This window comes from Polypterus senegalus, chromosome 16, assembly GCF_016835505.1.
Source record: "Polypterus senegalus isolate Bchr_013 chromosome 16, ASM1683550v1, whole genome shotgun sequence".
Lineage (NCBI taxonomy): Eukaryota > Metazoa > Chordata > Cladistia > Polypteriformes > Polypteridae > Polypterus > Polypterus senegalus.
The window spans coordinates 86,532,409-86,553,559 of NC_053169.1; the positions used below are offsets into that span (position 1 = coordinate 86,532,409).

The 21,151-nt window shown below is 36.5% G+C and overlaps 1 protein-coding gene across 4 annotated transcripts in view; it reads left to right on the forward strand.

The window, feature by feature from the left end:
* pigf (phosphatidylinositol glycan anchor biosynthesis, class F) overlaps nt 1-21,151 on the forward strand; it is a 62,887-nt gene that overhangs the window by 6,882 nt on the left and 34,854 nt on the right. For 2 of the 4 annotated variants that reach the window (XM_039738202.1, XM_039738204.1), the window contains exons 2-4: nt 7,229-7,475; nt 12,355-12,446; nt 13,806-13,922. In XM_039738202.1, coding sequence (XP_039594136.1) covers nt 7,248-7,475; nt 12,355-12,446; nt 13,806-13,922 — 437 coding nt within the window. In that variant the 5' untranslated portion in view covers nt 7,229-7,247. Of the gene's footprint in view, nt 1-2,194; nt 2,352-2,391; nt 2,410-7,228; nt 7,476-12,354; nt 12,447-13,805; nt 13,923-21,151 lie in introns of those variants that run through there. The other 2 variants (XM_039738201.1, XM_039738205.1) reach the window with 2 other exon arrangements.

Here is a 21,151-nt window from a genome sequence, read left to right on the forward strand (position 1 = left end):
TCAGCACAATGTTTTATTCGTAATTTATTCCTAACAGTATCTCTCCAGTAACCCCCAAAACACTAGCAGAATTTTAAACTTCACATAAGATCTGCTTCCTGAATCCCATGTTTATTTTCTTATTTTTATACTTGTATAAGAATACTTTTAACTTAAGACAGACATGTTCAACAAAACGTCACTATCTGCTGGCAGTTAAGATGTGGCAGGTTTTAAAAAATCTTATTTGTGACATTTGTGGTTATACTAACATGTGCTGGAAACCACAGTAAAAGTAACTGATTGCATAAACTCCAAAGAAAATGCAGAATTTCCACTATAATGTGACACGATTTGTGCATGGCTTTTACCTTTACAAAATGAAACAAAAACAGCTACCGTATTTAACATACTAGCTCGTGAGCTAATTCTGTCTGCTTGCTTGCGTTATTTTATGGTGATAATTCTTACCTACTTATAATAATTTTGGTTATCTGGTCTAAAATATCTTCTTTCTAAATGCACCCATGCAGTAAGATGCCTAGTGAAGTAAATCTTTTGGCATTTCCTCAGCTTCTCTGATGAAAAGAGCAATGAAAGCTGCAGAAGATGATCTTTACAGATTTTCCTCAAATAACCTTCTGCTTTCCCAGTCAAGAATTGGAAAGATTCATTTGGATGAAAACCTTACTTCAAAACTGATCTAATCGAAGTTTTGTAAATATGTAACAAAGTATTCTTTTATGCACCTCATATATTTGCCAAGATATTGCCATTAATGAATTTAAAATTTTTTGGTATTTGTCAATAATTCTGTTAATGAGTGTGCGGCTTCAATTTATCGTAAGATCACGTTTCACAGGTTTTTACAGTTCTTAACTGTTGTAAACAAAATTATTGTTTAATTGCCCAATAATTTGTTTCAATATGTATTAAACATTTTTTCACGTTTAAATATATTGTCATGTGTAAATGATATAGTGAAAGTCTTACCTGCATTTGCTCCACAAACTATTAATAACATTATAATGCAGACAACAGACAATTAATTCAACACCATATGTTAAATGCAACATCAGGTGAAATGCAGTTATTGATTTTAAGAAGGAAGTTTACCTTTTGATACCTGACATTGTGTATTGCATACATTTATTTAATGAATGAACTAATATTAAAACCTTGTGTTTGTTTATTTGGTATCCATATCTGTTTTATTTGACAATCTAACTTAATTCACTGTGAGAAACGGATGATAACCGAGAAAATCTGAGGGGGAAATACAGACTTTTTCATGGCACAGTAATATTTTTATTTTTTGTCTGGAACTTTTGTAGTTTATCTAATTTTTGCAACTCACCCTATATATTCGATTTTTGACAGGTTTGAGTTATACATTAAATCCTTCATTTTTTGACAGTTAAACTATAATGTGTTTCCCCAAAACTTCCCATGCGTCTTCATTTCTCACTTACAGTACTATTTCCTTGCTTACAGGTGCACAATATCTAAATTAAAGTTTAATTACTTTTAATTTCTTTACTAGAAATTTGTGATTCTTCATCAGCAATCCTGCTTGCATCATTCTAATGCTGGAATATTAATATCTGTGCAATAACAGTTTACTGTTTTAAACTGCTTCCACATGCGTCCAATTGTCCAATTACAACACGCTATGTTGTACTTGGTACACAAACTGTATCCACGTATAGCCCCAATTTTGCAGATGTTTGCCTTTCAGTGGATTATAAATTCTTTCAACCAGAACCAATTTTAAGTACCTTGATGAAAACCGCTACAGTCAGAGGGGTATCCCGTGCGATGGATCCCAACCTAATTTAGAGCGGTGAGGCAGCAGGGTTAAACACTGCGCCACCGAAACGTATAATGTGCAAAAGCTGAAAATAATACCACAGATTTAGGTTTTCATTTTTTTTTACCTTTTATAAAATGTCATTGGTTATAGCCACACTAATCCTATATTTGATTTGCGTTCCTGATCAATTACGTCTCACTTGATTCCAAGGATTTGTACTTTCTTGAAAGACACCCTCCCACTCCACAACTGTCAATAACTTTACGTCATCATTTTCCTTCGTTTCCTCTTTCCGGGTTGTGAAATTACTGTCGTTGGATTCAATCACTTCTGATTGGATAGTCTTTTCTTAATGCGGTTGTCTATTGGATAATTTGGACGTCAGTTAAACTATCCCCGCCCTCAATGGAATGGGTCATATTTAAATTACACTCTGCTTCCGTGTTTACGAACAGTAGAAGCGCGAGTATTTTACATTCAAAGGATCTAGATGACCATATTTTTTTTTTAAATTAAGCTTTCTTGAATAGATATAAACGAACTACAGCATCGTGCGCAGGTAAGACGTTTCGTGAAAGAAGGAAACAAAAGCAAACAAATATAGGCAGAGCAGTGAGGTGGGTAACCTGCCCTTTAGGTACTGCTATTTAAACACACGGGTATCATTTTGGGAGATCTCGTGTGGTCTGGAGAGATGTTCTGTTTTGTGTATAAGGAGTCGTGTTCAATTATTTTATGCCCTTGTTCAAAAGAACAGCATTTAACCGAAGAGACTTAATAGCTAGTACTTTGTTAGACACCAATGCAATTGAGCTGCATGCGATGTAAACTCAGTGTATATTGTTAAGTTATACGTTACAAACAGAAATAATTGGTAGCACAGTGCATTAAATGTACAGGTTCTACTAACGTATCTTATACAAAAAAGGATATATGATATGACGTGTGAGTAGCAGTTTTAAAGAAGGGGACTTGATAACTGTAGTGGGCATTATGATTGGCATTGGAATTTGAGGAATCGGTGTTTATGTTGACTTTCAGGGCTGACCTTTCTGTCGCCTTTAAAAAAACTGGAGCTGTAAATCGCTATATTAATTATGATATAGAAGCTGTCCTTTTAGTGCTAAAAGCAGTAAATACTAGTTTGCCCGTCTAACATCTCTAAGCAAAAAAAGTGTTGGCTGTCGACTCGGATCTGGGAATGAAACATGGCGTCAGATATTTTAAATGTCTAGTAGGCCAAAGCTAAACGTTGGTAAGTGAATCATTTTAAAGCAGCTGAGGTGCCCTGATGGCATGTCCAGGACGTTCTTCTGGCGCTGAATACGCACACCCATGCCGTAAAGTTAAATGTTTAAGCCCACCACTGTAGATGCTGGCAGCATGTAGCTGATTTCCAGTCTCAAATGGTTTAGAGGGTCAGGACTTTGTTGTAAATGAAAACAAAATAGTTATTATCCATGCAGGGGCATTGTCACTGGATGTCCAAAGAACCCCAAATTGCCTCTTTTGATCTGTTGAATTAGAATAAATTAGATAAAACTTTATTAATCCCATGGGGAAATTCAAATGCATACAGTAGCAGAAATAGAAAAATCAAGAATACAGACTCGCAGAACAGATAGTTCAGCCAATCAACCAACTGATTAAAAAATAGCTAAAAATAAACTTAATGTGTACATTGCATGGAAGTATTGCATTGCTTAATAGTAGTGGGCAGAAAAGACCCCAGAGGCACTTCTGAGCATACCCTGCTGGAATGAGCCTGTGACTAAAAGTGCTGCTGGAGAGTGCCTCATTGAGGAGATTTTTCATGATGGCTTCCAACTTTGCCATCATCCTCTCTTTCAAAGTAGCTTCCAGTGTATCCAGGGTTCACCCTGTGATGGAGCAGGTTATTCTGATACAGTATTTTTTTTCAGCCATTGTGCATCCTTTTGAGCTCAGGTTACTTTCCCAAGGGCACTGATAACTATGGACTGATGGAACATTTCCAGCAGCTTGCTGGGTCTTCCTTAGCAAGTTCAGTCTGCTCTGGCCCTTCAGGTTCAGTGCCACTGTGTTGTCTGAACGGTCCAGTTTGTTGTTTATGTGAACCTCTGGGTACTTGTAGCTTTGCGCCACTTCCATGCCCCCGGACCCCCCTCCCCTTTGAATGGTGGCTGGTCTCAGAGCCTTCTTGGCATTTTGGAAGTCCACCACCAGTTCTTTTGTCTTGCTGATGTTGACTTGCAGGATGTTGGCCCAGCACCACAAGACAATGTCCTCCACAACTTTTCTGTATGGCTCATATCCATTATTAATGCAGACCAACAATGGACAAGTCATCTGAAAATTTCTTAAAATTTAGCCTCATTACTCCAGTATCCTCCCACGTTGTTAAGTTCCTCACTCAGTCAGACCCAAACCTTTCGTAAGTTCTACATTTTAGCCAAATGCACACATAGTAATGTTCATTAGATTTTCAAAGCCTTTCCTTATAGGAAGGATTGGAGTAGAAGACCAATTGGTTAATCTTGTTTCACCATGTGTGTGCAGTTCAATATCTCTTGTTCTGCTACCACTGAAAAAATCTTTTGGCGACTCATGCAAATCTGCAGTATTCTTATTTGTGAATCAAATATTTAGATTTCTCCTGCTGGGACACCTGCTTCCCCCCTTAATGTATGGCAAATATACCACTCTTTTCCTGAATAGTCTTATTTTCATATTTTGAGGCGGTCCGTGTTACTTTTTCACGCTATACACACACATGTTACAGTCCTGTAAGTCCAGGAGGAAAACATCTTCTGAAAAAAAATGTAAGTGCAAACTTGTGTGACTGAAATTGGGTATTCTTTTACCCAGTTACTTGAGACCCCTCAAATATTCATACAGGAACAAAAAGGGGTAGACCAGTGTTTCCCAACCTCGGTCCTGGGGGCACCCTGTGGCTGCAGGTTTTTGTTCCAACCAGATTCCTAATCAGTGACAACACCTGATCTCATTTAATTAGCCGGTATTATTTTTCTTTTATTCTACATCCAGAAAAGCACAGCAGCATGATTTTTACATTTATAAGACATTTAGAAATATTTCTGCTTTTGTTATTGATTACAATTTTTCTGTGCAGTTTTTCCCCTTCATTGTATCTTATTAATGACAATTAAAAATGTCAGAGCAGACACCCAGGTCAAACAACTTGGAATAATCAAAGGCTGCAAGTATTTTAGCATCAGACCCACTAATTAGTAAATAAGGGATTAATTAAACAATTAGAACACTTAGAAAAGTAGAATGAAATTCGAGATGAAAATATTGTTAAAAAGAAAAAAAAATACATTACTCCCATATAACTGCTTGGTACATTTATATATATATATATATATATATATATATATATATATATATATATATATTTATTTATTTATTTATTTATATATATATTTATTTATTTATTTATTTATATATATATTTATTTATTTATTTATTTATATATATATATATTTATTTATTTATTTATATATATATATATTTATTTATATATTTATTTATTTATTTATATATATATTTATTTATATATATATATATATATATATATATATATATATATTTTTTAACCAAACTTAGTTTTCTAATTTCTATATTGGTCCCAACACACAGAACTTGGGAAAGAACACATCACTTAATTAGCCCAGGAGTCCAATTAAAAAACAGAAACTGGTTGGAACAAAAATCTGCAGCCACAGGGGGTCCACAGGACCGAGGTTGGGAAACACTGGGGTAGACCACATTCCATGGCTAGGTTGAAAATGACTTTTTCCTTCCTAAATTCAGGATTAAACTTTCATCTGGAGTCTACTTTCCAGCACCATAGCTTTAACTTTCAACACTGAGACTAAAGACTGTACTGCTCAATCTTTGGAACAAGCCGTCTGGCCACTCTCTTTAAAAATGTGGTGCACTACCCCAGTCTTTCTAGAAATGAAGAGGTGCATTGACTTATAAACCCCAATAATATTTAGCACATTTAATATTTTCATTCTGGTCTCCTTCACCCAGGCAGTCTTATCGCTGTGGAACTTCTGAACAACTACAGTTACCCCCTGACAGACAAATGGACTCAGTTTTGGTGTTGACTCCTCTATGTAGGAACTGTTAGTTGTGTTAGGGAATTCTTAAAGCTTCCAAATCCTCCTGAGAGTATCCCCAGTCAGTATTTGCCCTATTCATCTCGTGTCCACGAGTAAATTTCATTTGAGGTATAGTTTTAACAAGGTTTATCACACCAAACTTAATTCTAATGTGATGTATCTTCAACTTGAGTTATGTAGAGTTGTTGTGTTCTTTTTCTTTTAGGGGTTGTAAGGTGGATTTGCTGCGTTTGTTTGCTAGCTTCTTTGGTCACAAACATGGCTCTTTATTATTCAGTGCTTAAATATATTTTATCACTGGGCATTCTAACCTATTTCCAGCCTCTAGCTGTGTAAGAATTATGCTGCTGATATGCTAAACTTACAACGTAGACACTTCTCATTTATGGGAAAACACTTTCTAAAAGTATAAACAATATCACATGATATACTTTATTGATGTAGACATGTTTTTTTGTTTACTTTTGTAGTAAGGAGAAAAAGATTAACATACAAAATGTATTTCAATTTATGATTTTCCTTCTCCTAATGCCATCTAGTATTTAGAAGATCTGTTCAGCTCCAGCAAGTTACATTATTAATCTGATCTAACAAATTGTGAAAACAAAATATAAAGTCTGCAGTAATTGTATTGTAGTATAATGCTATATTAAAAAAAGTAAAACCCAGTATTACATCATGCTGAAGAATATAACATTGTATATAAAACAGAAAGGTTCTGCTAAAACAATAGTTTGTCACATCTTTAAAAAAATATATAACAATTTTATTTGAATGTTTGTTATGGATCAGTTTTGTAATATGTGTATTGAATAGGAAAAGCACCCTTTTTAATTACTTTATCATTTGAATTATGGTCATTAATACTGGCTGCTTGAAAGAAATGCATTCTTTTGAACTCTTTGTGGTTTGGCAGATTTTACATAAACATGTAGGGTTTACAAAATATGTATCCAATGGATATTGTATTACCCGGTATGTATGGTTTTAGAATGTACTTTTTTGCAAAAACATTTTTTTTAAATCAATATTTTATGTTAACTTTTTGGTTTTAGAACTAAGTATATTATTATGTAACAAGAATGCAATTTGTGTGAGTACATGCATAGAATAAGATAATGCTGTTATGATAGAGTCCTTTTATAATGGAAGCTTTAAGCTTTTATCTGTGAATATGGCTTATTAAATAAGATACTGTGCCATGAGTTGAAAAGTTACTTACCAAATAATAAATCTGTCAGTTTTTTTTTGTTCTGGATTTTTTTTCTTTTTTTGTAATTAATTTTTTTTTTTTTTTTTAAAGGGAATACTTTCAAGTCACTATGAAGGACATAGAAATTAAGGGCATGGTTTCTGCTCATGCCATCATAGCAATAACAATTCTGCTGGCAACACTTGCTCCAGCTCTTTTTGTCGACAACTATTCTGTCTATGGGACGCACTTGGTGTGGCTGTATTCCTGTTGCTCTGCGGTTTCTGCAGTAAACATTGCACTGTACGCTCTGCTTGGTGTTAGTCCAACACCTAAAAGACATACTTTGAGCTATAAGGTAAGGCTAAAACTACACAAAGCTACTTTGGGGAATAGTCTACTGTGCATCAAGATGTAGGTACAATGTGTAATTGTCCTTTCACTTCACTGTAACCTTTCTATTAGTGCTGGGAGGTATACCGGTTCATACTGAAAACCGTTTTTTATTTTTGTTATGAAACAGATTTTTCTTACTGCAATACTGGTTTAAATAGCCTAAACAATGTTCGGAATGTGGTACAGCAGGAAACTGTTTAAGGGGGGACCTTTTTCACTGCTACACCACTAAACATGCATGCAATGAAGTACATGCGTTAGTGGAGGTATTGAGCGGTGAAAATGGACAGAGAACATTCCGGAACTGAAGCTGTAGCAGACGATAAAGTTGAACATGATGACACAGAACTTTTGCCAAAAAAAGGAGGTGTGTCTGTTGTCTGGAGATAAAAGGTTTTAAAAGGTCGGATATGGACCAAACAACTATTTACTGCAAATGCTGTTGAGCTAAAGTTGTTTCCGGAATCGGCAACACGAGCAATTTGCTGCACCACCTTAGCCGCAAACATGCTTTGGAGTACCATGAATGTATAGAACTAAGATTGGCACCCTCCACGTCCTCAGGTAAAACTGAAAAAGCGAGAGGGCACTTGAGTCAGATGTCACTTGTAGACGCGTTTGCTAGAGGTACTGCCTGTGACAAAAAGAGCAAGCGGTGGATCGAGATAACCAACGCCATTACAATCCGGATAGCTAAAGTGTTAGTGGACAGAGATTGTTAACCAATGCCATTACAATCCAGATAGCTAAAGTGTTAGTGGACAGAGATTGTTAACCAACGCCATTACAATCCAGATAGCTAAAGTGTCAGTGGACAGTGATTGTTAACATTAACAGAAAGTGTAGTTGGTTTACAAAACATATTTACTATTTATTCCTTTTCTAGGACATGTTCAGTGCAATACAACTTTTGAAAGCACCTCTGGATATTTTACTAAAGCTAAATGCCTCTTTGGATGGTTGAAAATATGTTGTCAAAATTATAGTTTAAGTTGTTTGCAAAATTTGTTCAATAAAAAGGTTCTATATTTTGACTGCAGCTGTCATGCAATGTGATTCCTTCTCTTCATTAGTGCCACCCCCTTGAAAACGATCACTTTATGGGGCCATGCAAACCTGTATTAATACTTGTGTGCACATCAAAATGTTTTTGTACAATTCTCATGACAGTGGAATAGGTTATTCTTAACCAGTCTACTGCAGCAATTGCAATGAAAAATGTGGTTAACATATACTCATGCATGGGGGGAAAAAATACCGTCAAATACCGTGAAACCGGTATTATTTAGAAAAATACCGTGATATAGAATTTTGGTCATACCGCCCAGCACTACTTTCTAGAAGAATGTTCAGTACAATGGAGGTTTCTCATGTAATTGCCTAAGATTGTAACGAGCGATACTACTGAAAGTCTACATATTCCTTCCAAAACACTCTGGATTTTGGCTAAGCAGCCTGAATTCTAATACATGAAATCAGATTTAATTTATTTTTGCTTTATTTTGTAATGCATTGTATGTAACTGAAAAAAATACTTCAACATTTCACAAAATCTTGGTTGGAAGATTTTCTTTGCTACCGTTAACTGCTGTAAATGTGTTTGGACAATTGTGTACGCACATTACAACATATTTATGTCCAACAAGGTCTATCTGTTCCTTTTTAATGAACTGCCATTTTATACTCGCCTTTCTAGGATACTGTTGATGGTCGTCATCCTTTAAGTTATTTCAAAGTCTTTAACAGTAGCAGATCAGGGCTGTGACCTAGACACTAAAAGTTTACTTTTTTATTTTCAGAAGCTGTAAGGTAGTTTTAGCTGTGTTTAACCTAGATTTATCTCCGGATATTTGACAAGTAAAAGACTGTAGTACAATTGTTTATCATGTATCTTTTTGGCATCTGGATCACAGACTGTTTAAGTGAATTGTTCAGGGTAACTTAGTGACCCAATGGCAAGGGTCAAATTGGCAACTTTTTGGTGTGCTGGTAAAGACAATACTACCTTCCTTATAGCATTTGCTCGCCCTTTATATCAGAATTGAACATTTCTGATTATGAAAAAAAATATTCTCTTACATTAACATTCTGTTGATTTAATGAACAAAGTAAAATGCACATTAGAGTTACTGCACATAAGCAGGAAGCTTTAAAAAAGATGGCTTTTTTACATGGATTGCTAACCTTCATTTTTTTAAGTAATGCAGCTTACTTTCATAATGTTGCCTCCATAAAACATTACATTTATTTGAGTTGTGGTCTTTTTGTTTTGGGATAAAAACTGTTATGTTTCATTTAAGCCACATGGTTTAGGAATAGGTATCAGTTTAATACAAGTTTTTAGAAATAATTTCTGTGAGACTTTCTTTAGGTAGTAAATCACAGAATGTCAGTTTTTCCACTAATATGTATCACTAATAGGGTTTCAGTCAATATTTTGCTGGTTAAAAAATAAACCTTGCTTGTAGGAGGCCTACATACGAGAGACCAATGGCATCTAATGCAGTACCTCATTTACAATGTCCTGGAGGAACTCGCTCCGGTCACCTTTAGAGATACTGTGTGCACCTCCAGAGTGGTGCAAAGGAGACTCCAGCCTAGACGGGTCGAGAAAGGTGGGTCATGGCTGGATGTAAGTTCCAGATAAGGGAAAAAAAAACTGTCCAGGAACATCAATTCCAGAGTTAGAGGTGTCCAGTGTTTTTGGGGCCTTGCAGAGCCACACAGAAACTGTGATGATTTTGCCACGGTAGCAGAAGAGGATCTGGCATAACAGGTCACCTCTAAACCAGCCTCAAACATAAAGAAAGTTGTTTATGGAAGTAAATTATTAAGGACAGTTTGCTTGGACGAATGAGAGTCTTATATGGCCTGCGGCCTTTAAGGTGCACAGGTAGGAGACCTCCTTGGGCATGTGAAGGGGAATGAAAATATATAAAAATTCATGTAACAAAATGAACACTAATATTCAAAGAATGCAAAAGAATAATTTGTAATTATTTGTATACAGGCAATAGACCAAAATAAAATCAATAATATACTCAGAATTGTAGTTGTACATAAATATGATTTTTTTTGACAGTAGCAGAATTCTGGCTAAGCCCAAGAGATGGAGATTAGAGTAATATAAGTGGATACATTTTAAAATTGAAATGGACAGTGGAAGAGGTGTGGCTTTTAACAAAAAAGTGGATTTTAAATACGAGTCTTCTTCAAGTAAGAGATTAGCTACATTTTGTTGAAAATATGTGGATTTACATCAAGCACAGATGTATTACAGAATAGAAGGTCATGTTTCACTAATAAACTACATTGCTATGAGGTGGCAGCTATAGTATTTCCTTTGAGGGGTTTTTGATATAATTTATCTTGATTTTTCAAAAAGCTTTTGATAGCTTAGCAATGAGTGTCTAATGATGAAAGCAAATAATTTTGAGTTCAAGGTGCATTGTGTAGATATATGTAAAGTTGGTTCAAACATAATACAAAGGGGCTATTATTTGAGGAACCTTCTTCTTCTTTCGGCTACTTCCGTTAGAGGTTGCCACAGTGGATCATCCTTGTTGTCCGTATATTGATTTGGCAAAATTTTTAATGCCCTTCCTGAAGTAACCCTCCCCATTTATCCATGCTTGGGACCGGCACAAAGAAACACGCTGGTTATTTTGGTTTAAGCAGTGCTAAAAGTGGTATCCCTGAGGGATCAACGCTGGGCCGCTGCTCTTTTCATTAATGATCTTGATTAAAAATGCCGCTAATAAGCTGATTAAACATGCTAATGACACCAAACTAGGTGGAATGGTGGATACTTTAAAATTAGCAGAAATGTATGTGGGAGATGAAATGTACATGAAAAGGTGTTTACGTGTAGGAGGTAAGAATCTTTGAATTAAGCAGCACACCCAAACAATAGAGAGAAACAATTAAAAGAAATCCAATAGGATGTTTGTTATAAAGCACAATGTGTCAAGTTCCAATTAGAGGGGTTATTCTTAAACTATAAAATCTGGAATACACTATGCAGTTTAGATCTGTTTTACAAAAAATACACATCAGGACAAAAGCAATTTCAGGTTAAGGGTAGACCTAATGTAATGAAAGTACAATGCATGCTACCTGGTATTTTAAAGTTGGTTCTTCCACAAGAGCTCTGGTAGGCAAATAGAGGATGGTTAAGTGTAAATTATATAGATATGTTAAAAATAGAACTATTTATACTGTATTTTGGAATGCATTTTAGGTAGTATGGTAGAAATTAGTACTTGGAAACCTAGAAAGTATCATCCAGTCAAGATTCGAGAAGTTAGGAGAATACAGACTGATGAGCTGAATGTTAGGTTGATTGGCCTGTTCCTGTTAAAATAGTTCTTATGAAACATATTACATTGTCTATCCTTTGTTTGTCATAGTATCTAGACAGAAGCTTTCTCCATGTTATAACAATTCTTTTTAGTTATCTGTAATTGCATTGCTATAAATTGCACCCGGTTGCCAGTTAGAGTTGCCCCCTTGATATTTTTTGTTCCTACTTTAGAGTTTGTGTGGGAAAAGTTTTTCAAAGTAGTACCATGCGTTTGTCCCAAATGTTTATGTTGGAACTGGTTCATAATACAATGTTATTCTCATTGGTTATCCTTATGGGTGATTGTCTGTGTTTGGCAATAGATTGTTTTATGCTATACAGGTATATCGGATATGTACACATCACTTGTGGCAGATAGTTAAATGAGATGGGATAGTGTAGCAGTAATATGTATTTTTTTCAATTAAAGTAATATTCAATAGTAACTTTTTATTATCTGTTTTAAAAAAGTGAAAAGCATCTCATTTTCTTTTTGCAGGTGGCAAAACTCTTCAGGTCCTTCATGTATTTTGGGTTTTCCTGCTTGATTTTTCATGGGATTGTGGTCTTGTATGGTGCGCCATTGATTGAGTAAGTAAAGAAAGCAATACCTTTACTACATAGTGAATTTTTGGGCCCAAGAATGGAAATGTTGGTTCCTTTTGTAGTGTTTCACATACTTTTTTTTTTTTTCAGCCCTTACTCTTCCATCATCTTTTAAACACAGGTTTGCAAAGGCAACTGGATGTTGTATCCTGCTTATTATTTGACCATAAGCAGTGTGCAGTTCTGTTGCCTGATGGTAGACCTCACTGTATACATTTGTGTGCTGATAAAAGTAATGCAAATACACACACTGGCAGGCATTATTTATTTACTTTTTTTTCCTCAATTGTGCTGTGTTTTAACCGATGCACAAATTATATTCGCAGCTGCAATTTCACTAAAAACCTAGAATATCAAGTACTTTGTGTTTTCCTCTCTGCTATAGCTGAGGCATGTAGCTTTTATAAGAGATAATTTACAGATAAAGAAAACACTTTACATTATAATTTTTGCACAGTCTTTGTTAAGGAAAAATGTCTATATCTGAAGGAAATGTTTAAAAAAAAACCAACAATAATATTTCTGAGCTGTAGAAAAGTGTAATTCATATGGCGTTTCATCTATTCATCCATTCATCTTCCAAACCCACTATATCCTGATTAGAGTTGTTGAGAAGCTAGTCATAGCAAACAATCCCTAGGCAAGGCGGCACTCCATCGCAGGGTGAACATGCAGATATAGACACGCACACACACACATACACTCACTCTAGGGCCAATTTAGCATCGCCAATCCACCTAACCTGAATGTCTTTGGATGGTGGGAGGAAACCCATGTGAACACAGGAAGAACACGTAAGGTCGACTGAGGGGATGAGCCACGGCCTTCGTATTGGGAGCAGCAGCACTACCACTGCACCAATCTGTTTCAACAAAATCAAAAATGGTGATGTAAATGCCATTTGTTGAGTTTAAATGGAGTGATCACAAAACAAAAGATATTTGGGACACTCTTGATGATGATAATATAAATTGCTACATCTTTCCTATTGTGGATATTGTAATCTTGTAAGGTGTACTGTAATCTATCTTGGTTGAAGTTACTTGGAGCTTTCCCTTTATGATGTTAAAATCCCTCCTACCAGCTGTGGCAGAGCTTTGTTAATCTGTTATAACTATGACTTCTGTAAACCGACATACTGTAACTGGTACTTGTTAGACTTGGGCAATATTGATGTGACCAAATTCACTTCCAAGCTTTGAATATTATTGTTTCCCATGGAAGAAATATTATTTTAGCAGTCTATTACTGATTTTTCTTTTTAATAAATTCATTGAATGGTATTTGTAGTGGAAGTAAGTTTTCATAATAACATTTATTTCTTTGGCCCTGTTTCTACCATAGGTCAGCCTTGGAGACCTTCTCTTTTGCCGTTCTGCTGTCGACCTTTACCACGTTGCGCTGCCTCTGTATGCTTGGGCCAAATGTTCAGGCCTGGATAAGGGTATTCAGCAAAAATGGGTATGTATGTATGTATGTATGTATGGAGAGGTGCTAATCAAAGTGGAAAGATGCCCATTTGTAGTTCATCCATAATTATCTTTCTGTTAAATACAGTACAGGCCAAAAGTTTGGACACACCTTCTCATTCAATGTGTTTTCTTTATTTTCATGACCATTTACATTGGTAGATTCTCACTGAAGGCAACAAAACTATGAATGAACACGTGGAGTTATGTACTTAACAAAAAAAGGTGAAATAACTGAAAACATGTTTTATATTCTAGTTTCTTCAAAATAGCCACCCTTTATGGGTGGTTTTATTTCAGGTGACTACATCATCGAGAGAATGCCAAGAGTGTGCAAAGCAGTAATCAGAGCAAAGGGTGGCTATTTTGAAGAAACTAGAATATAAAACAGCCATTTTAAGATCTCTCCAGAGATGTTCAATCAGATTCAAGTCTGGGCTCTGGCTGGGCCACTCAAGGACATTCACAGAGTTGTTCTGAAGCCACTCCTTTGATATCTTGGCTGTGTGCTTAGGGTCGTTGTCCTGCTGAAAGATGAATTGTCATCCCAGTCTGAGGTCAAGAGCACTCTGGAGCAGGTTTTCATCGAGGATGTCTCTGTACATTGCTGCAGTCATCTTTCCCTTTATCCTGACTAATCTCCCAGTTCCAGCCGCTGAAAAACATCCCCACAGCATGGTGCTGCCACCACCATGCTTCACTGTAGGGATGGTATTGGCCTGGTGATGAGCAGTGCCTGGTTTCCGCCAAACGTGACGCCTGGCATTCACACCAAAGAGTTCAATCTTTGTCTCATCAGACCAGAGAATTTGTTTCTCACAGTCTGAGAGTCCTTCAGGTGCCTTTTGGCAAACTCCAGGTGGGCTGCCATGTGCCTTTTAATAAGGAGTGGCTTCCGTCTGGCCACTCTACCGTACAGGCCTGATTGGTGGATTGTTGCAGAGATGGTTGTCCTTCTGGAAGGTTCTCCTCTCTCCACAGAGGACCTCTGGAGCTCTGACAGAGTGACCATCGGGTTCTTGGTCACCTCCCTGACTAAGGCCCTTCTCCCCCGATCGCTCAGTTTAGATGGCAGGCCAGCTCTAGGAAGAGTCCTGGTGGTTCTGAACTTCTTCCACTAACGGATGATGGAGGCCACTGCGCTCATTGGGACCTTCAAAGCAGCAGAAATGTTTCTGTAACCTTCCCCAGATTTGTGCCTCGAGACAATCCTGTCTCAGTGGTCTACAGACAATTCCTTTGACTTCATGCTTGGTTTGTGCTCTGACATGAACTATCAACTGTGGGACCTTATATAGACAGGTGTGTGCCTTTCCAAATCATGTCCAATCAACTGAATTTACCACAGGTGGACTCCAATTAAGCTGCAGAAACATCTCAAGGATGATCAGAGGAAACAAGATGCACTTGAGCTCAATTTTGAGCTTTATGGCAAAGGCTGTGAATACATGTGCTTTCTCAATTTTTTTATTTTTAATAAATTTGCAAAAACCTCAAGTAAACTTTTTTCATGTTGTCATTATGGGGTGTTGTGTAGAGTTCTGAGGAAAAAAAATAATTTAATCCATTTTGGAATAAGGCTGTAACATAACAAAATGTGGAAAAAGTGAAGCACTGTGAATACTTTCCGGATGCACTGTATGTATATGTATATGTATATATATATGTATGTATGTATAAACCAGTATAAATAATATACTGCCAATTTACCTTGGAATTGTATATAATATAAATTGTGATATTTTAAGTGGATATGCATTGCACGTTGATTATCACATACAGTAAGTATGTTCAGTATTAGTGACATTAATGACCCGGTATAAATAAAGGTATATGCTAAATAAACAATACTAATCTTAAGAAGGGATGTCCACACCTTCTAGTGGTACCCATGGAATGCTGAATAAATAATTTAAAATTTTGGACCATAGGTAAAGTTGAATTTACAGTATGTCCCATGTACTGTATATCATTTTAGAGGTAAACTGAGTATGCTAGCAAATAGCATTGCTTGTGTTGTATATCATAAATATTTCGATACAGTAGTAGATAAGTAATCTTCAACGCTAAACAGTAAAGGACCTAATTTAAATATCAATAATATTAATTTAAGTCACTTTTCTTTACAAAATAAACTGCTTATATCCATCCATCCATTTTTCAGCCCATGGTAGCATGACGTTATGCATGTCTTTGTTAGCAACTGCAAGTTAAATCATTTTTAATATCAAAAGTTCTGCAGAGGCTTACGTGTATACTTCATTTATCACTTAGAACTTTTAAGCACATCTTGAAGCTTTTAACTTTTTTTAAAGAGTAAAAGCTAACCTAGGGGGTTCCAGATAAAAGTCACTTTTAAAAAGGAGCAAGAATGAAAGCAACTACAAATATTGCTTGAGGCTGCACTGAGAGCTGTAAGGAACCTCAGAAAGAAATTAAACAATGTCATACACAGCAGGAGAGATGACAACCCCTGTGGATCACAGCGTTGATTGTGGCACAGTAAAGAATAGAATGTGCATATTGCACATGCAGTCAGAGATCATAAATATTCACCAGGTCTTAAATATGCTGTAAAACATATATAGTTCATTTGACACTGTATTGTTTATAATAAACATAACTGCAAATATCATCTTAGATCTGGAAGGTCAGTATATATAATTTATGCAGTAGATATTAAAGGAAATTGCACTAGACACTAAAACTGAAATGAACGCCTGAAGTCTAATAAATTCTGCTGGGCTTTAAAAAACATGCATTTTAGACGCATCTATATTTTACATTTTGCTGATGTGTTCTTTTTTGCCACTAATTGGTTATTGGGGTTGTTTTTAATTTAGGTCAGATTCTGTTCAAGTGAGACTGGCCTTCATGTTGTAAGGTGTGTCGTTACTGTGGTGTGAACTGTTGTGCTTAATTTTGAACTCTCAAAATAAGGCACACATCATCTTTCACTTTTTTATTTCTGATGTTATCCACCACGTTTAGTATAAATCAGAGTTAGGTAAACTAGTTCTCCGAAGGCTGAAGTACATCTACCAGATAATGCAGCATTTGATGTTGAATTACAACAACAACAACAACATTTATTTATATAGCACAGTTTCATACAAACAGTAGCTCAAAGTGCTTTACATAATAAAGAACAGAAAAATAAAAGACACAATAAGAAAACAAAATAAATCAACATTAATTAACATCGAATAAGAGTAAGGTCCAATGGTCAGGGGGGACAGAAAAAACAAAAAAACTCCAGACGGCTGGAGAAAAAAATAAAATCTGTAGGGATTCCAGACCATGAGACCACCCAGCCCCCTCTGGGCAATCTACCTAACATAAATGAAACAGTCCTCTTTGGATTTAGGGTTCTCACAGAAGGGCTTGATGATGATGGTGATGTAGACTTCTGCCTTTTAATCCATCCATCATTATTGGAGCATCATGAAGCTTTGAGTAGGTGGAGGTGGCGCAGGCCACCACCACAAAGAAACCGGAAAAAGAAACAGAAAAAGAGAGTAGGGGTCAGTACGGATTTTAGAGCCACCATGAGTAGTTATTATGAGGAAATTGAATATACAGAGTATCAGGATTAAGTTAAATTAAGTTAAATTGAAGTTATAAAAAGGCCATGTTAAAGTAATGTGTTTTCAGCAGTGTTTTAAACTGCTCTACTGTATCAGCCTGGCGAATTCCTATTGGCAGGCTATTCCAGATTTTAGGTGCATAGCAGCAGAAGGCCGCCTCACCACTTCTTTTAAGTTTTGTTCTTGGAATTCTAAGGAGACACTCATTTGAGGATCTGAGGTTACGATTTGGAATATAAGGTGTCAGACATTCCAATATATAAGATGGAGCGAGATTATTTAAGGCTTTATAAACCATAAGCAGTATTTTGAAGTCAATCCTGAACGACACAGGTAATCAGTGTAGTGACATCAAAACTGGAGTAATGTGTTCAGATTTTCTTTTCCTAGTTAGGATTCTAGCAGCTCCAATCTGCACTTGTTGCAAACGATTGATGTCTTTCTTGGGTAGTCCTGAGAGGTGTGCGTTACAGTAATCTAGTCGACTGAAAACAAATGCGTGAACTAATTTCTCAGCATCTTTCAGTGATATAAGAGGTCTAACTTTAGCTATGTTTCTTAAGTGAAAAATGCTGTCCTAGTGATCTGATTAATATGCGATTTAAAATTCAGATTACAGTCAACAATTACCCCTAAACTTTTTACCTCCGTCTTGACTTTTAATCCTAATGTATCCAGTTTATTTCTAATAGCCTCATTGTATCCATTATTGCTAATCACTAAGATTTCAGTTTTCTCTTTATTTAACTTGAGAAAGTTACTATTCATCCATTCTGAGATACCAGTCAGGCATTGTGTTAGTGAAACAAGAGAATCGGGGTCATCAGGTGCTATTGATAAGTACAGCTGTGTGTCATCAGCATAGCTGTGGTAGCTCACGTTGTGTCCTGAGATAATCTGACCTAACGGAAGCATGTAGATTGAGAAGAGCAGCGGTCCCAGGATAGAGCCTTGTGAAACACCATATCGGATATCATGTGTCTTCGAGTTGTAATTACCACAGCTAACAAAATATGTATAATTACATCTTTTATATAGTTCTACTCAAACTTCTACTTTATTAATTGGTCTGTTTTGGTATTTAAAAGAGCCTTTTTGGGTAACTGCGGTGGGGTGGTGCCCTGCTGGGGTTTGTTTCCTGCCTTGCTCCCTGTGTTGGCTGGGATTGGCTCCAGCAGACCCCCGTGACCCTGTAGTTAGGATATGGCGGGTTGGATAATGGATAGATGGATGTTTGGGTAAATGTGTATTTCCTTAAAATATCAGAGGAGATTTTCTTGAGGTCACAGGAATATATTTACTCTGCTCATATTCAGTCGTAATGCTTCATGATATTTACAAAGAAGCTGCCAATTTGGATGAGTGCACATAAGTGCAAAGGGCAAGAGCTAATTATCATACATCTTGGTGTCTGCTTCTCGGGATTTGAAAACCAACAACCAACTGTGGTTGAACTAGTAAATAGTTTGCATTTCTTACTGTTATGCTAATGAACTGTGACTTGGGTAAGAAATTCATCTGAGAGTGTTAAGAACATGATCTCACTCACTCCAGCACACTCACATAAGATATGGTTTATTTGGTAAATACCATACACAATACTGTATTTGGTGTAACCTCCATGTGTTGCAGTACAGGTCTGCACCCAAGCCTGTAAATCATAATCGTACAGATAACAAATGTCCTCATGTGGAATGTAAGTCTATGTCCTTTTAATCTGCAGGTAAACTGATCAAGGTTTGTCAAATGTGAGTGTGGATATGTGCATAAGTATGCCCTGTGTTGGAATATTACGTTCAAAATTATTATTAGGCTGCACTTCCCAGAACCTTATGTAAAAAAAAAAGTATATTTAAAAAATGGATGGATATATTTGTTCAATGTTGAAATCACTAACCTATTTTTCATGCAGTGTTTAACTTTCAATGGAAAGAAAAACCTCTCCTAATATTATTGTTTTGTCATGTGCACCACTGTCCTTAGAATGCCTAGTTCTATATAGTGAGACTCTGTTTCTTGATAGGCATTTGTGCCATTTATCTATATTGCAGTTTGTTCCATTAATTAATGTAGCTTTCTTTGACAATGACACTAAAAGCCTGACATTGAAATAATGCTTTGTATTTATTCTGCAAATTATCTCATTTATTTTATACAACTTTGAATATGTAGTTTAAAGTTTAATATTTAACAAACTATTTAGTGTACCTGTAAGTTACTGTACAGTAAGTCAAAATGGAAGACTATTTTGAAAGTAATTAGGGTAGAGTATCTTCCATATCTAATACATGTCACTAAAGTTGTGCAAGGACACTTGCTCCTGTATGCCATTCCCTTGTCGTATAATTTAAAGTGTCTTGAGTATGAAGCAATTTTTGGTAAATTATTGAATCTTGTTGTTTTTGTACCTGCAACACTTTTATATGCTTTAGCCATACCTTATGAATCTTAAACGTGAAACGCACAAGGAGGACAGATCAATTAAGACTTTGCCATGTTTTTTTTTTTTTAATTGTTTTTATAGTTGCATACATCATCAGAACTGTCAAAATGCTGAATTTAACAATGCAGTGGTTTCATTATAATTTTATGTAAATAGAATTACAGACATACATTGTACATTAAATAAAGCTGAAGTGCTTCATGGGTGCTTTTTAAATATAAACTGCTCAAAAAAATTAAAGAAACACTTTGAAAACACATCAGATCTCAATGGGAAAAAGAAATCCTCCTGGATATCTATACTGATATAGACTGGGTAATGTGTTAGGAACGAAAGGATGCCACATCGTTTGATGGAAATGAAAATGATCAACCTGCAGCAACTCAGAATTGTACGCAGCACTTTGTATGGCCCCTGTGTTCTTGTATACATGCCTGACAACATCGGTGCATGCTTCTAATGAGATGACAGATGGTGTTGTGGGGGATCTCCTCCCAGATCTGGACCAGGGCATCACTGAGCTCCTGGACAGTCTGAGGTGCAACCTGGTGGCATTGGATGGACCAAAACATAATGTCCCAGAGGTGTTCTATTGGATTTAGGTCAGGAAAGTGTGGTGGCCAGTCAATGGTATCAATTCCTTCATCCTCCAGGAACTGCCTGCATACTCTCACCACATGAGGCCAGGAATTGTCGTGCACCAGGAGCCACTGTACCAGCATAGGGTCTGACAATGGGTCCAAGGATTTCATCCTGATACCTAATGGCAGCCAAAGTGCCTTTGTCAAGCCTATAGCGGTCTGTGTGACCCTCCATGGATATGCCTCCCCAGACAATCATTAACCCACCACCAAACTGCTCATGCTGAATGATGTTACAGGCAGCATAATGTTCTCCATGGCTTCTCCAGACCCTTTCACTTCTGTCACGTGCTCAGGGTGAACCTGCTCTCATCTGTAAAAAGCACAGGGCACCAGTGGTGCATCTGCCAATTCTGGTATTCTATGGCGAATGCCAATCGAGCTGCATGCTGCTGGGCAGTGAGCCCAGGCCCCATTAGAGGACATGGGGCCCTCGGGTCACCCTCATGAAGTCTTTCTGGTTTTTTGGTCAGAGACATTCACACCAGTGGCCTGCTGGAGGTCATTTTGTAGGGCTCTGGCAGTGTTCATCCTGTTCCTCCTTGCCCAA